Raw genomic sequence first — 15,594 nt, 5'->3', positions numbered from 1 at the left:
CTTGCCGTTTTGGTCATATTCATATTCATGAGAAACAGATAAAAATTTCCTTTTTTACTTTACATTTTCCTTGCCCAGTAGGCAGCGATATGCACAAACAATTAGAATAAAAAAAAAAAAAAAAAGAAGAAGATTGTGAACATGAAAGTGGAGATTGTAATTTTTGTAAAATTTGTCATTGTAAAAAAGGACTTGAATATTGCCCTGTTTCTCACCCACACTTATCATATAGCTTCTGAAGACATCGATTTAGCAACTGGAGTCTTATGGATTACTTTTATGCTGCCTTTATGTACGTTTTGGAGCTTTAAAGGTTTGGTACCCATTCACTTGCATTGAAAGGACCTGCAGAGCTGATATATTCTTCTAAAAAACTTTTGTGTTCAGCAGAAGAAAGAAAGTGATACACATCTTGGATGGCATGAGGGTGAGTAAATGATGAGAGAATTACATTTTTTGGGTGAACTATTCCTTAAAAATCATCCACACAAACCTTTCACCTACATGTAAAAAAAAAAAAAAAAGGCAATATCATGGCTGGCGAGATGGGAAGGGTTGTACTATTACTTTCCAAAGTACTAACTTAGCCCACAAAGATTGTACAAAATAAGACTATGTCAGTTTTTTCAATTATTGTGAGAATGACACACACACAAACTGTCTGCTATGTTTTATGCATTTGTTCTGAATTTTTTTCACATTTTGCTGGTTTGAATTAACATTTGTCCTACCATTTTGAACAAGCAAATCTTATTACCACAATACATTAATGTAAAACAGTTAAACTGATGTTACAACCCACCTGGTAGGAGTATGTTGTAACAACATCACTCTTTGTACATCACATTAATGTACAGTTAATAAATAAGTAGTACATTTATAAACTACATTCTAGACACAGCTGTTTATCACTGGAACAACTAGACAACTAGTTTTAGATTGAGTAGGCATGAGAAAGCCCCTGGGACAGCAACTACACTCATTTAATGGAGCGTAGCAAACATTATTAGAAATTTCTACTTTTATCTCCCCACTTTTAACAAGATAACTTTTGAAATATGAAAGCCTTAATGGAACCCATTTTTCAAATAATTACTGCACACCTTTTTGTTCTACAACAGTTATTCCAGTTCTTTGTTTTAGTTTTTTTGTTGTTGTTGATGTTGTTGTTGTCCCCTTTTTCTTCCCAGTTTGGAATGCCTATTTCCCAATGCGCTCTAAGTCCTCGTGGTGGTGTAGTGACTCGCCTCAATCTGGGTGGTGGAGGACGAATCTCAGTTGCCTCCACGTCTGAGACCGTCAATCCGCGCGTCTTATCATGTGGCTTGTTGAGCGCGTTACCGTGGAGACATAGTGCGTGTGGAGGCTTCATGCTGTTCTCCGCGGCATCCATGCACAACTCACCACGCACCCCACAGAGAGCGAACCACATTATAGCGACCACAAGGAGATTACCCCATGTGACTCTACCCACCCTAGCAACCAGGCCAATTTGGTTGCTGAGGAGACCTGGCTGGAGTCACTCAGCATGCCCTGGATTCAAACTTAAACATTGCTCTAGATTGTTTTGTGCTGTGTTGTGCTTGAGTTTCTTTAAACAGTTTAGTAGATGACAGACACAGTCATGGACACGTAAGACGAATCCAGGATTCTTGGAACAAGAAAACTGCCTCAGTACCTCATTTGTTTTGGGTGTTTATGTCTCACAGCTCATAGAAAAGATTACAGCAAATATCTGAAACCATGCAGAGGCAAAAACATTCTGGGTGCGTGTTTGTGTGCATGCTGTTCTGAGCACGCACAATTGAGTTAGTGTTTGTCATCAGTATTGGCTCCAGTGATATCACTGATAATTCAAGATCAGTCTGGATGATTTCCCTGTCAAATGAGGGAGTGGCATCTCTCCCGGGCAGCAGAGCTGTTGATATAATACCTCTACTCTTCCTGTGAAACCTAGAAAATGAACAGATGGACATTTTATAAAGCTTTCTTTAATGAAATACGTTTAGTTTGTTTAGGAAATGCATCTGATACTTATCGAACCAGCTTACTAAGCTGTAAAAACCAGTCAATGCTTAGTAAAAAAAAAAATGCATTTATCAGGTTAAAGAGAATTTGGTAGAGTATTACAAATCATAAATCATAGTTACACAAATTGTCCACTAGTCAGTGACCACTAGCTTACTGAAAATCATCTCTTTTAGAAATCGATAATGAATTTCGCATTTTTAGACTATTTTCACTGCATGCACGAATAAACAAAAACAGAAACACTAGATGACAGTTTTGTTGACACAAAATAGTTGAAATCAGACAAAGCCCTCAAAAACATAAAGGTGGATTTATAAAGATTTATAAAGAAATATCATGGATTATAAAAAAAATAATGAAGAAAACGTTACTAAAATATTTCCAAAAATCTTTATTTTCAAATTATCTGAGTCCGAGTGTAAAATGTTAACAGGTGCATGTGCAATGCATAGTAAACAAACATTCACAAGATGTCTGTTTTAAATTCGAAAAACTGCTACCTATGCAATGTATGGAACGGTTATGTGGCATCTTCGCATGTAATGAGCAATATCACAGAATACATTGCAGTGTGCAAAAATACAGTGTCAACGTACAAATATTTACATCATATTTACATTAATAATGCAAGAAAAACAATATTGTTAGCTGCTGACTGTATTTATATTTCAATACTCTTATTATTTTCATTATGCCAGATGCTACAGAAAAAAAAAACATTCATAGTTCTCATTTACATATATTCCTTTGAAGATATTAAAAACATCAGTGCCCAGCACTTGTGAAAATTGCTGATTTTGTTTAATAGAATATAAATTAAACGGTTATGTAAAACAAAAAAGAATTGCTTAAATATGTGACGGAAATTAGAAAATTGTGATATGACTTAAGTCGTTGTTATATCCAGCACACATGACTAGCCATCTCTCTCTCTCTCATTTCAACAGACTCAGTGTCGGAGTTTCAGGCACATGTCTGATGACATCATAGATGGTGGTATGCAAATCTTTGACTGAATCGAACCGTGCCAAAGACCTGCAGGATGCCTGGAAAACACAATGAAAAGATATTAAAACTGTTCGGGAGCAAAACTGCTCATGCAAAAAAGCAAACAATTATCTTTCCATCCCAGTGACTTTACCTGTGTTGATTCCATTTTCCCAGGTACGGAGACAAATTCATAGATGCCAAAGTCTTCAGTTGCATCTTCATGACCTACAAGTACATTATTCAGATTAGATATATTCTATATGTCAGAGCTATAAACAGGACAATGTTTATTTATGACATAATCTCTTATGCGCCTCTCTACTAAATTAAACTTATAGAGAGACTCATTCTGCACTGTATCGAAAGCGATATATTCTCAATATGTACTATAAAATAGACAACATATAAATCTTGATATATTTTTAAGTATTTTTAGGTCACTAACGCACTGCTCATTGCAAGCAGAATTTACATCCTATTTATTTTATTTTACTTTTGTTTTATTTAAAATTCTATTTTATAAGGAACACATGGTGTAATGTATCCTTATAAAAAAAACAAACAGTATAATTTTTATTTAGAGAGAGACTATGTAGCCAGGTGAAACCACGCCAACAAGGTGGAAAATATTTTTATCGTGTATGCTGACAGAAACCAGGAAGATATGATTATAGTAGTTGTAATGTTAATGGGATTGGGGAGGTTGTTTGTACAGAGAGGCTATGTACACATTACTGCTTCACAACACGGGTATATTATAGTCTGAGGCATGCAGTAAACCTACCAGAGCGGTGCAGTCCTCTCTGCTCTGTCGTAGGACTAGAGAACAGCATCAATCAATTAATGATCTTATAGAAATGAAAAAATGTGGAATGTATTTTGCAAATATTTCAATAGATGAATAGATTTTTTCTTACCGCCTGTACATAGTCTTTATAACTGTGGAAACAGTATAAAAAGTAATTACATATTATTGCTACGAAAAGATGGGTTCAAGTTCAACAGAAATCTTTATGCAAAAAAGTTCAGAATTTTCCTTGTTTCAATGACTATGACTGATTTGAATAAAGCCTGAAAAACAGAGCGTGGATTACGTGCAAATCAATGATTACATTTGTTTAAAAAGTGCACTAGAGCTAAACAAAACTTTTCAAAACAACTCTTTATAGTTTTATACAGAATATAAGTTTTGTAGCACTTTAATTAATACATTATTTTGTCAAATGACACATTGTTGAGGAAAAGCTTGAATATCTATAAAAGACAGAGGTATCATTTCATACTTCTTCTTGGATGGCAGCTCTTCCTTAGGAGCACAAACATCATACACACAATGATGACCACTGATGCGATTGTAATAAAAGACAAGGGAGACAGCGCACTCCCTTCCTGAATATGTTTCTCTCTTCCTGGAAAGAGATTAAAATACAAGTGTTACAAGCCATATATTTTTATATATCTTTTCTGGTCAGTCATCTTTATCCTATTTCTCAAAAAGACACAATCAAGAACTGTTTGTGTTTTTCTATTCTAAGTCCACACTGGACCAAAATTCAGTGTGTAACCACTGGTAAACAACCACTGGTAGGCTCAGTCGACAGCGTTTGTGGCATAATATTGATCAATATAAAAATACATTTTGACTTGTCCCTTTTCTTTAAAAATGTTTTTTTTTAATCAAGGTTCCAGTGAGGCACTTACACTGGAACTGAATGGGGCCAATCCATAAACATTAAAATACTCATTATTTTAAAAGTATAGCCACAAGACATAATCAATGTGTGTGTTAACGTGATTTTAGTGTGATCAAATCCCTTATAAACCTTTTCTGTGTAAAGTTATAGCCAATTTTACAACTTTGTTGCAATGACAATGTAATGTCAACAAATCCTAAAGCCCTAAAACTACTCTAGAAATGAAGATTTTAAATCTTTACAGCTTAAATTATGCATGACCTTTAACAGAGGAATTAATGTTTGTGCTTTTATAAATTATAAGCTTCACATTTTCACCTTTAAACCCTCCAAAAATTGGCCCCATTCACTTCCATTGTAAGTGCCTCAATGTAACCTCCATTTTTGCTTTTTTTTTTAAAGAAAAGGAGGGACGAGTCAAACTTATTTTTTGTTGTAATAAACATTATGCCACAAATGCTGTTGATTGAGCTTTACTTGTATTGAACCCAGAATATTCATGTAAAGGAATAGTTCACCCAAAAATTAATAATTTGTCAAATTTAAATTTATTCATTTATTTTGAGCCAGATCTTTTCAATGAATCGGTTCATCCATTTCACAAAACCTGTCTGAATGATTTGTTCATGAATTTGATCGGATCTGGAGGAGAAGTGAATAACAACTTACATTTCGGTCTGTTCCTCATACAAAGCTATAGTATGGCTTCAGAAGACTAGCAATATAGTGCACAAATCCTATTGACTGCTTTTATTTCATGGGCTTATGTGTCTTTTCTGAAGCTTCACATAAAAATAAAAACATGGTGTAACATTTAAAGGTGGGCAAGGAGGAGGCAGGAACCGGCTGAACAATAAACAGAATTTAATTACATAAATTAACTTAAAACAACATAAAACATAAGGACACAGACACACATGCAGCGCGGCCACGTGCGTCTCTCTCAAACTGGCACCTCTGGCTTCCCTTTATCTCGCTCTCCCGCTGATCAGCTGATTCAGCCACATCTTCCTCCTCGTCACACTCCTCCCCCACCTGATTCAGGCCAGGGCGCCACCGGACTGACATACTCCCCCCCACCTCTGGAGGGGAGATGCTGCCCTTCAGCCGTTCCGTCAACCGGTGGTCCACCCCGCCTCCTGTGAACTTGGGGGAGAGACGATGGGAGGCATGGGGAGAGAGAAAGGGCAAGCTGAGACACACAGAGAGAGAGAGAGATAGGAGAGAGAGACAGTGTGGCCGGCTCCCGGACACACTGTCGCCCGGTCCTCAACCGCTCCTCCACCCTCTGGTGGACCCAGCTCGCTCCTCCCCTGGTGGACGGCAGCTCCTCCTCTGGCCTCTGGCAGACGGAACCGCTCCTCCCCTTCTTCGGTGGATGGCAGCGGTTCCTCCGGCTCTCGGTGGCCGGCAGCAACCACTCCATCCCCAGGCATACGGCCACGGCTGCTCCCCTGGCGGATGGCAGCGGAGAGGACTCCGCGACAGCGCATCCCTCATCCCTTCTGGGTTTAAGCACCACTGTAACAGTTAAAGGTGGGCAAGGAGGAGGCGGGAACCGGCTGAACAATAAACAAACTTTAATGATATAAATTAACTTAAATCAACATAAAGCATAAGGACACACGCATGTGTCTCTCTCTCTCTCTTGAACTGGCGCACCATCATGGCCCGGCCACACCCTCCTCCTCATCACACATGGGTTTGAAACAACATGAGAGTGAGTAATTGACAGAATTTTCATTTTGGGGTAAACTATTCCACAGATCCAAAGCAATAGGTGACAACATACATACCTTTGCCAAGACTGGCCACCACCAGCGTGAACTTAGTCTCATCCTGCTTCTTTGTCACATTGTTGAATGCTCTACACAAGAACTCTTTAGCTTGAGCTAACTCATACGATGTCACTTCAAACCTTGGCCCAGTCATAAGAACCTCTGTGCCGTTCTTTGTCTTTGAGATCCAGACACAGGTGTTTGGAGGGTTTGAATCCGCAAGACACTCAAAAAAGACCAGTTCCCCTGGGTTCACTGTGAACACCCCTCCTGTTTTCAGACCCTGGTCAGAATTTACTGCCAGGTTATAAGGCCCATCTAACACATTTGGTAAAGACACACAAAAAATATCAGTTTTCTGTTTTTCATCCATCCATTTTTATAATTTTGTAATAAATTGTATCTATCTATCTATCTATCTATCTATCTATCTATCTATCTATCTATCTATCTGTCTGTCTATCTGTCTATCTGTCTGTCTGTCTGTCTATCTATCTATAAACTGTCTAGATTTAAAAGTATTCAAAGTCAGTATTCAAACCTTCAATCTTCATAGTTTTTAAAACTTTTTCTAAACTTTTAGACAAGGCTTTGTCAAGCCAACACCAAATTTTGAATTTCCTTTTCTACTTTATTTGTATAAATAGCTTAACCTTTGAAAACTATCTTTACTGTAAGGCATGACATCATGTCAGATCACATTTATCATCTGAGTTACAATGCAAATAGCAGTTAATTCTCTGGCAGAAACAGGAACTTGCTGGACAGTGTATAAGGCTGCGTTGATTTACACATAGGGCGATGACGGATGATGAATGAGTTTGCTATTCCTGCTCATCTACAGTAAGTAGATAGATAAATAAGATACTTACAGAACACACTGAGATCAGTCTGTTTGCTTAGCTCAACGCTGATGTGGTTTTTGGCCTCACAGACGTATTGGCCGATGTCTTCTTTCTTGACAGGGTTTATAACAAGCGTGCCATTGTCTTGTGAGAAAGTATACCGATCACTAAGGCCTACCAAATTGTTGTTCCTCAGCCATTTGTAATGAACATTTGTCCCATTTTCAACAGAGCAAGTCAGTGTCACATTGTCCCTGTCTTCCACGAGTTCTGAGTCTGGGGTCTTGCTAATAATGGGGATGGATACAGGCACTGGAAACAGAAATCATAAAAAAACTAAGACAAAAAGAGATATGCAATGCTCTACATTACTTGTATCGGGGTAGAAGATAATAACACTAAAAACACTCCAAAAAAGTTCATACCACTGACTGTGACTGTCACTGTCTTTGTGACAGGCACTGGCTTGGAGCTTCCTGGGAAAATGAGATTAATCTCCATCTGGTATTCCCCCTCTGCAACCTCATCCAGGTGCTCAATATACAGTGAGACATTGGGCAGGTTGATTACTGTATTGCTCTTTAGGCGCATATTTAGGATAACATTGCTCTTGGTGAAAGTGGCCAAATGAGTGTAAATGGGCTTTGTCTTGTACCAGGTCCCCTGGAACGTCACATTCTGGGAATTGAAATGAGTCTCCACTTTGAGGAGCATAGAGTCCCCCTTTCTCCCATGTTGTGTGGGCTCCAGCGAAATGTATTCAGAGTCCGTACCTGTTCAACGGAGATTGTGCATCAGAAATTTGTGGCATGACTTGATGTTAAATGGCTTAGTGTAGTGGGGGAAAAAACAAACAGTGATTCTAAGTTAAGTAACTGCTTTATGTAGTATCAATTTGTTTACTACTGTGGTTTGTCGATATCGCTGTTCTTAAAGGAATGTTCCGGGTTTAATACAAGTTAAGCACATTTGTCAGCATTTGTGGATTATTGTTAATTATATTATTATTAAGTATGGCCACAAGACGTGCACATTATGTGTGTTACCATGATTTAAGTGTAATAAAATCAGGGATTTACCAGCGTTACAGAATTTATCAGATTACAGGGTTTACTGGGGTAACATCATCATGGCAATGAAGTTTTAATGTTGGATATGACTTTACACAGATAAGGTTAGTAAGTGGTTTCATCACACTAAAATCATGTTAACACATATCAGATACACGTCTTGTGGATATATTTTTTTTAAAAGTTTATTTTGATGTTTTTGAACTGGCCCAGTTCACTTCCATTCTAAGTGCCTTACTGTAACTGCAATTTATATTTGTATATTTTTAACCCTTATATTGTGATTTTTTAAATATTTTTTTAACTGTAGTTTATTTCATCCAGTCAGTTGGAAAAAAATTCCATGACTTTGTTCACACAGAGCATCTGAACACACAATATTTTTTAGATCATTTTCATAAAATTTTATTGGGTTTATTTCACTTTGTTTCACCTGTGGTGTTCCCGGTCTAAAGTGGTCGGCCACTGGAAATGAATGGATTAGACTACAAAATACAGAAATATTACATTTTTAGGAGCATCCCAATCCTTTAGATGAGCACATACAGTACGTGGATGTGTGTTTGCACACACAAAGTCTTTGGACATGTGGGCACACACACACAAACACACAAAACGTGTGTTAAGCGCCCTTTTGTGCATCGCCTTTCCGTGTACACTCTTTGAGAAATATTTCAATATTATGTTGTGTTTGGGCTCGTTTGAATCAGGATAGTGCTGTAAATTATGATATGTCATTGTCTATGTTATATGTATTTTCCAGGAAGTAATAAGGAAAAACGTGACAAAAAGACACTTATGTTTATTATATTTATGTGTGCCAGTGGGAATTTCATACACTAATACTCACTGCAGTTTGGCCTCTGAGTGAAACATATTTGCTAATATATTACACATAGCTATCTCATCTTTTCTTTTTTTCTGTTTCTACCAACTCTGTCTATATTTGTTTTGATAAAAATTTAGCAAATTATGAGAACAAAACAGTTCTAATTTGTCAGCAAATTGAAAAACATTATTTAAGAATTGGTAAGATCAGCTATATGCATTGTAAAGTCCAGATTCTAAGCTTTAAAATGACACCTATTTTGTTTAGATCAAAAAGTGGTAATTAATAAGTGGTGATTCATTTATTACATAATTGTTATTATTTGTAACTTTTTCTGCAAGGAGGGGCCCCTACTGGCCCGGTATAAGCTCAGTTCAATGAATCCTTCTACCAATAATTTTTGTTTTTAAATATATGTTCAAAAAAATTTATTGTCATAATTACTAAAAAAGAAATTGACAAAAAAAGATCTAATGCAATATCTTGGGATAATATATGCAATATGAGAGATTTATTAACAATCTTAGTGGGCCAGTCACATTTGACGGGGAACACAAAAGGTGTTAGCACAAACGAGCACAACACAAGGGTTAAAAAAATGGGGGACGAGTCAATTTTTTTCAGTAAGTAAAAAGCCAATATTCAGATTTTACTCAACTAGACAAACCTTGCATGCTCAATGTTCATGCTTCTGATCATTTGGGCAGAACAGAATCACCTAAAATCCAGCAATGCTTCTCATTAACTGTGACTTTACTGATTAAAACATTCATCTAAATCATCCGCTAATCAGACCAATTTTCCTTCCCCTTTGCTTCACTTGGACATTCCATTTAACTGTATAGCCGATAGGGAAATTTACAGAGTAAGACATAATCTATCCACACATAATCCGCTGCCACAAAATTCCATGTCTCCTCTAACTGCAGTCCAAATATCTGACTCGGTAACTCATTAGATCGTTACACTGGATTTATCCACGTTGTTAATTAGCTCATACACACAGGTCTGCAGTTTAATCACCATTGCTGTCTCCCACAGTGCTCTACTGTGGGCAAATATTTACCAGCTTCTCAGAATGATAGTGGTCAAACATGAAGTTCTCTCTAATTTGTCTGAACTGGTCTGTGAGCAAACACTCAGGCAGTGATGAATAGCTGCTGCGCATTACGTTAAGACATTGAGATCACTCCGAGACATCAGTTTGTACAGTGATAAAAGAGAAAACACTGTCAGGGAAGCATGTAAGAAGCATCCCAAGATTATGCTATCAAGGCAACGTATTAGCCTCTATTGCAATGTAAACTAACATCTCTTATTTCCATACACTTCATCCTTTCACACTTAATAGTTCACCTAAATATGAAAATGATGCCATTATTTGCTCACCCCCATGTTGTTCCATACCTGTATGAGTTCCTTTTTTCAGTGAAACACAAATGGAGATGTTTCGAAAAATAGATGCAAAAAAAAATTGAGAGCTCTATAGCGAAGGGGAAAATTTTCAGTAAATGGCGAGGAAAAATTATAAATTATATATACAAAATATAGCACACAAGTCATATGGACTATGTTTATGATGGTTTTGTTAGTGTTTTTTTATGATTTTATTTTTTAAAGGTTGAGAGCATCCGTCCCCCTTTCACATGGAAAAAACAACCTGGCATAGGGTGTAAATTATGGGGGAGGTGGGGGGAGGTAACCCCAATAATCAAAACAAGCAAGTACAACCCCCCATTATTTATACCATGATTAATGGAAACATGGGAAATGCTTCACGCTGCACGCAATATAATTTAGCAAAATTGCCACGAAGTCACATGATTTTTGTGAGATCAGACTCAGAAAATAGTAACACTAACATTCTGCCTAAGATCTTCTTTTGTGTTCCATGGAAGAAAGAAACTCATATGGGTTTAGAATGACATGAGTCTGTATAAATGATGACAGAATTTTCATTTCAGGGCGATCTATCCCTTTAAGGATAAGATTTCTTTTCCAGCATGGTTAAAAAACATGTTATATAGGACTAACAGCTGTTAATCTGCATTACGTTGCTAGGCAAAGTTGTGTGACAGCAGGCAGGTAGGCAGTAATCAGGTAAACAGTCTCCTCCCTCTCTATCTGCCTTGTGCCCTCAACTACCCGGACACGGCCATCTCCACCCCCTACGCCTCTACTGGCCTGCTGACAGCCAGTGTTGTGCGTTACAATAGATAACTGTGTGGCTCGTGTTATGTGCTAAATAATAAATAAGGACACCCTTATTGCATGCATAAATGACCAGAGGGCAAGTTCAGTGGAAGCTAAAAGTGTGCCTCTGTTTACTCCACACTATAAGCTATGCTATGAATTCTATAAAGTGTGTTGGGCCTGTTGTGGTCTTATTGCCTCCAAACAATAATAGTGGTGATAGCAACAGTGCACTTACACCAGAAAGACAACAGGCATTAATAACTGAGCTATTCCCACTAACAAACAAATGATCTGCTCCTTATGCATCCCCAAACACAAACAAACACCAGACTATTCACACCTAAAATAATCAGCTCCCAACAAAACACACATATAAACTTGCCATGCCTGACCATGACTAATCCACTAAGCACTGAACGTTTGTACTTGTGTATATTTAAAGCAGCATGTGACATACATAAAATGACATATAGGAACTTATTAAGTGTCTGCCACAAGAGTATGAGTCACGCCTATGCCTATAGTTTGTATATATTATCATGTGTACTAATATGGTTGTAGTATTTTATTATTGGTAACACTTTCAATAAGGTTGTATTTGTTAAGATTATTTAACTTCATTAGTTAACTTCCTTTTACAGCATTTATTATTTTTGGTTAATTTCATCATATTCTAATACATTTCAAATGTAAAAGTTGTACATGTCAACATTAGTTAACGCATTATGAACTAGCATAAATGAACAATAGACAATTTTGTTTTCATAAATTAACATTAAGATTAATAAATGCTTAAAAAAAAATCATTGTTAGTTCATCCACTGTTACTAATTACCACATACTAATAGTTATCTCAAATTTAAAAAAAATAAAATAATAATAATAATAAAAAAAGAAATTGTTAACTCAATTTAAGATTAAGTTTTTACTATTCTTGCTGTTTAAATTAAGTTACCGTTACTCTCTAAATCCTAAAGTTGTCATTAATAAAAAAATTTAAGTGGCCTTATTTAAACTGCACTTGAAATGTCACATTTTGGAATCATAACTCAAACATATATGTTTTTTAAACTTTGGCTTTAAGTACAGATGAGCTAAAGTCACTTAAAAATATTAAGTTCAGTTTACTTGAGCCAAATAAGTACGTTTACTTAGAACTTACTTTAAAAGCAAGCAAACCGATTGCCTTGAAAAGCCTAAGGTCATGTTAACTAATAAGATCTCATTGTTAAGGTGTAAAGTATTATTTAAACATTGAAAAATATACTAATTTGTAATGTAATGTAAAACAACATAAGTACAAATGCTATGAGGTAACTGTGTGAACATATTCCATTTACTCAAAATGGAAATCTCATGTAGGAAGTAATCTCCATGTTATTTCAGAATTACAGATTTAAAACCGAATAACAGAATTAAAATCAATCCACAGTTTCACTGATCTTAGTTCTGTATCACACTGGTGTGCAGAGAACCATCTATGGTTGTGTTCAGAAAAGGAACAGTCATCAATATGAAAAATAAAAGTATTTTAAAACAGGTTCTCCAGACAGAGTATTTCTCCATCTTTCTCTTGAAGTGTTAATATAAGGTATATGTATGCACAACTGAACAACATTTTGAAGAAATAGCCAATATTCACTCATACCGTTAATTCAAACTCTGTAAATTTGTTTAAATGACGTCACAAAAATATGACCTTTCTCTTATTGGCTCTAGAACATTGCCTAAGAATTTTGTCCAAAAAATAATAATAATAATTGTATTTCAGGTTTTGGTATGTAATATTACTTTTACCTTACTTATTTTAAAGGGCAATTAAAAATTACCTTACCATGAACAGCGAGAAATAAGGTGCACATGAGAAGAAACATGGTGACTCCAACACATTCCATTTCTGCAATATAATCTCTAGATGCTGTTTGGCTTGTGACATGAAAAGGGAAATGGTGACAGTATTTGCCAGGGAAATGAGAGAAGCTAGTTTATGCCCCTCCCACGTGCCATTAGGACACATACACCTGGCTGAGGTTCCAAAAGATTGCTGTCACCCTGAGGGCCAGAGACAGACTCACCGATACACATTCAAAGCGAGATATACACAGCTTAAGCGCACAGTGTCAGATCACAGACGGGAATTTCTCCTTTTCAAACGTTTTAGTAAACAGGCATAGACTGCTACAGGTGTAAAACCAGTGCAGACTGATATTCAAGTCCATGACAGACACAGGGTCACTGATCTACACAATGCATAGACATGCAAAGTTTCACCTAAAACCATGCATGGCCCAAAACACAAACAATGCTTAAAGTGATGCTCACACATAAAAACTCAAAGCGAACCTTAAGATAAATAGCCAGAAGTGAATTTAAATGTGTCATTTAGGTTCACAGCTACCATATAACACTACTCTGATAGGGTATAGATCCACATGGGTTACCGAAGCATACAAAATTAATAAAGTATTTACACAGACAACAGATTATGACTAATATCTAATCAGACATCTTAGTTGAAGGACAAATGAACTTCAGGGGAATATTACTCCACAGTCTCTCCTACTGACTCATTATTTGTTTTATGAACATTAGAGCTGTGAACAGCAAGCAAGATCCATGCATATATATATATATATATATATATATATATATATATATATATATATATATATATATATATATATATGTGTGTGTGTGTGTGTGTGTGTGTGTGTGTGTGTGTAAACTCAGCAAAAAAAGAAATGTCCCTTTTTCAGGACACTGTATTTTAAAGATAATTTTGTAAAAATCCAAATAACTTTACAGATCTTTATTGTAAAGGGCTTAAACATTGTTTTCCATGCTTGTTCAATGAACCATTAACAATTAATGAACATGCACGTTGTGGAACGGTTGTTAAGACACTAACAGCTTACAGACGGTAGGCAATTAAGGTCACTAAAGAGACCTTTCTACTGACTCTGAAAAACACCAAAAGAAAGATGCCCAGGGTCCCTGCTCATCTGCGTGAACGTGCCTTAGGCATGCTGCATGGAGGCATGAGGACTGCAGATGTGGTCCATATTGTGAGACACCTAAGACAGCGCTACAGGGAGACAGGAAGGACAGCTGATCGTCCTCGCAGTGGCAGACCATGTGTAACAATACCTGCACAGGATCGGTACATCCGAATATCACACCTGCAGGACAGGTACAGGATGGCAACAACAACTGCCGAGTTACACCAGTAACACACAATCCCTCCATCTGTGGGACTGTCCGCAATAGGCTGAGAGAGGCTGGACTGAGGGCTTGTAGGCCTGTTGTAAGGCAGGTCCTTACCAGACATCACCGGCAACAATGTCGCCTATGGGCACAAACCCATCTTCGCTGGACTAGACAGGACTGGCAAAAAAAGTGCTCTTCACTGACGAATCACGGTTTTGTCTCACCAGGGGTGATGGTCGGACTCGCATTTATCGCCGAAGGAATGAGTGTTACACCGAGGCCTGTACTCTGGAGTGGGATCGATTTGGAGGTCGAGGGTCTGTCATGGTCTGGGGCGGTGTGTCACAGCATCATCGAACTGAGCTTGTTGTCATTGCAGGCAATCTCAATGCTGTGTGATACAGGGAAGACATCCTCCTCCCTCATGTGGTACCCTTCCTGCAGGATCATCCTGACATGACCCTCCAGCATGACAATGCCACCAGCCTTACTGCTCGTTCTGTGCATGATTTCCTGCAAGACAGGAATGTCAGTGTTCTACCATGGCCAGTGAAGAGCCCGGATTTCAATCCCATTGAGCACGTCTGGGACCTGTTGTATCGGAGGGTGAGGGCTATGGCCATTCTCCCTAGAAATGTCCGGGAACTTGCAAGTGCCTTGGTGGAAGTGTGGGGTAACATCTCACAGCAAGAACTGGCAAATCTGGTGCAGTCCATGAAGAGGAGATGCACTGCATTACTTACTGCAGCTGGTGACCACACCAGATACTGACTGTTACTTTTGATTTTGAGCCCCCCCCCCTTTTGTTCAGGGACACATTATTCCATTATTCTGTTAGTCACATGTCTGTGAAACTTGTTCAGTTTACAGTATGTCTTAGTTGTTGAATCTTTTTATGTTCATACAAATATTTACATGTTAAGTTTGCTGAAAATAAAAACAGTTGAAAGTGAG

The 15,594-nt window shown here is 37.4% G+C and overlaps 1 protein-coding gene across 1 annotated transcript; it reads right to left on the bottom strand.

The window, feature by feature from the left end:
- Positions 1-2,326: 2,326 nt before the first annotated feature.
- hepacam2 (HEPACAM family member 2) lies at positions 2,327-13,977 on the bottom strand. The gene is made up of 9 exons (XM_051671097.1): positions 13,268-13,977; positions 7,764-8,111; positions 7,366-7,650; positions 6,512-6,811; positions 4,305-4,430; positions 3,939-3,960; positions 3,806-3,840; positions 3,173-3,246; positions 2,327-3,077 (listed from the first exon to the last, which is right to left on the bottom strand). The coding sequence occupies exons 1-9, from the start codon at positions 13,326-13,328 to the stop codon at positions 2,967-2,969; spliced, it is 1,362 nt and encodes a 453-aa protein (XP_051527057.1). The 5' UTR covers positions 13,329-13,977; the 3' UTR covers positions 2,327-2,966.
- Positions 13,978-15,594: the final 1,617 nt, after the last annotated feature.

Source organism: Myxocyprinus asiaticus, chromosome 34 (assembly GCF_019703515.2).
Source record: "Myxocyprinus asiaticus isolate MX2 ecotype Aquarium Trade chromosome 34, UBuf_Myxa_2, whole genome shotgun sequence".
Taxonomy (NCBI): domain Eukaryota; kingdom Metazoa; phylum Chordata; class Actinopteri; order Cypriniformes; family Catostomidae; genus Myxocyprinus; species Myxocyprinus asiaticus.
Note: the sequence above shows the minus strand (reverse complement) of the source record. Positions and strands in the feature narration are given on the sequence as shown.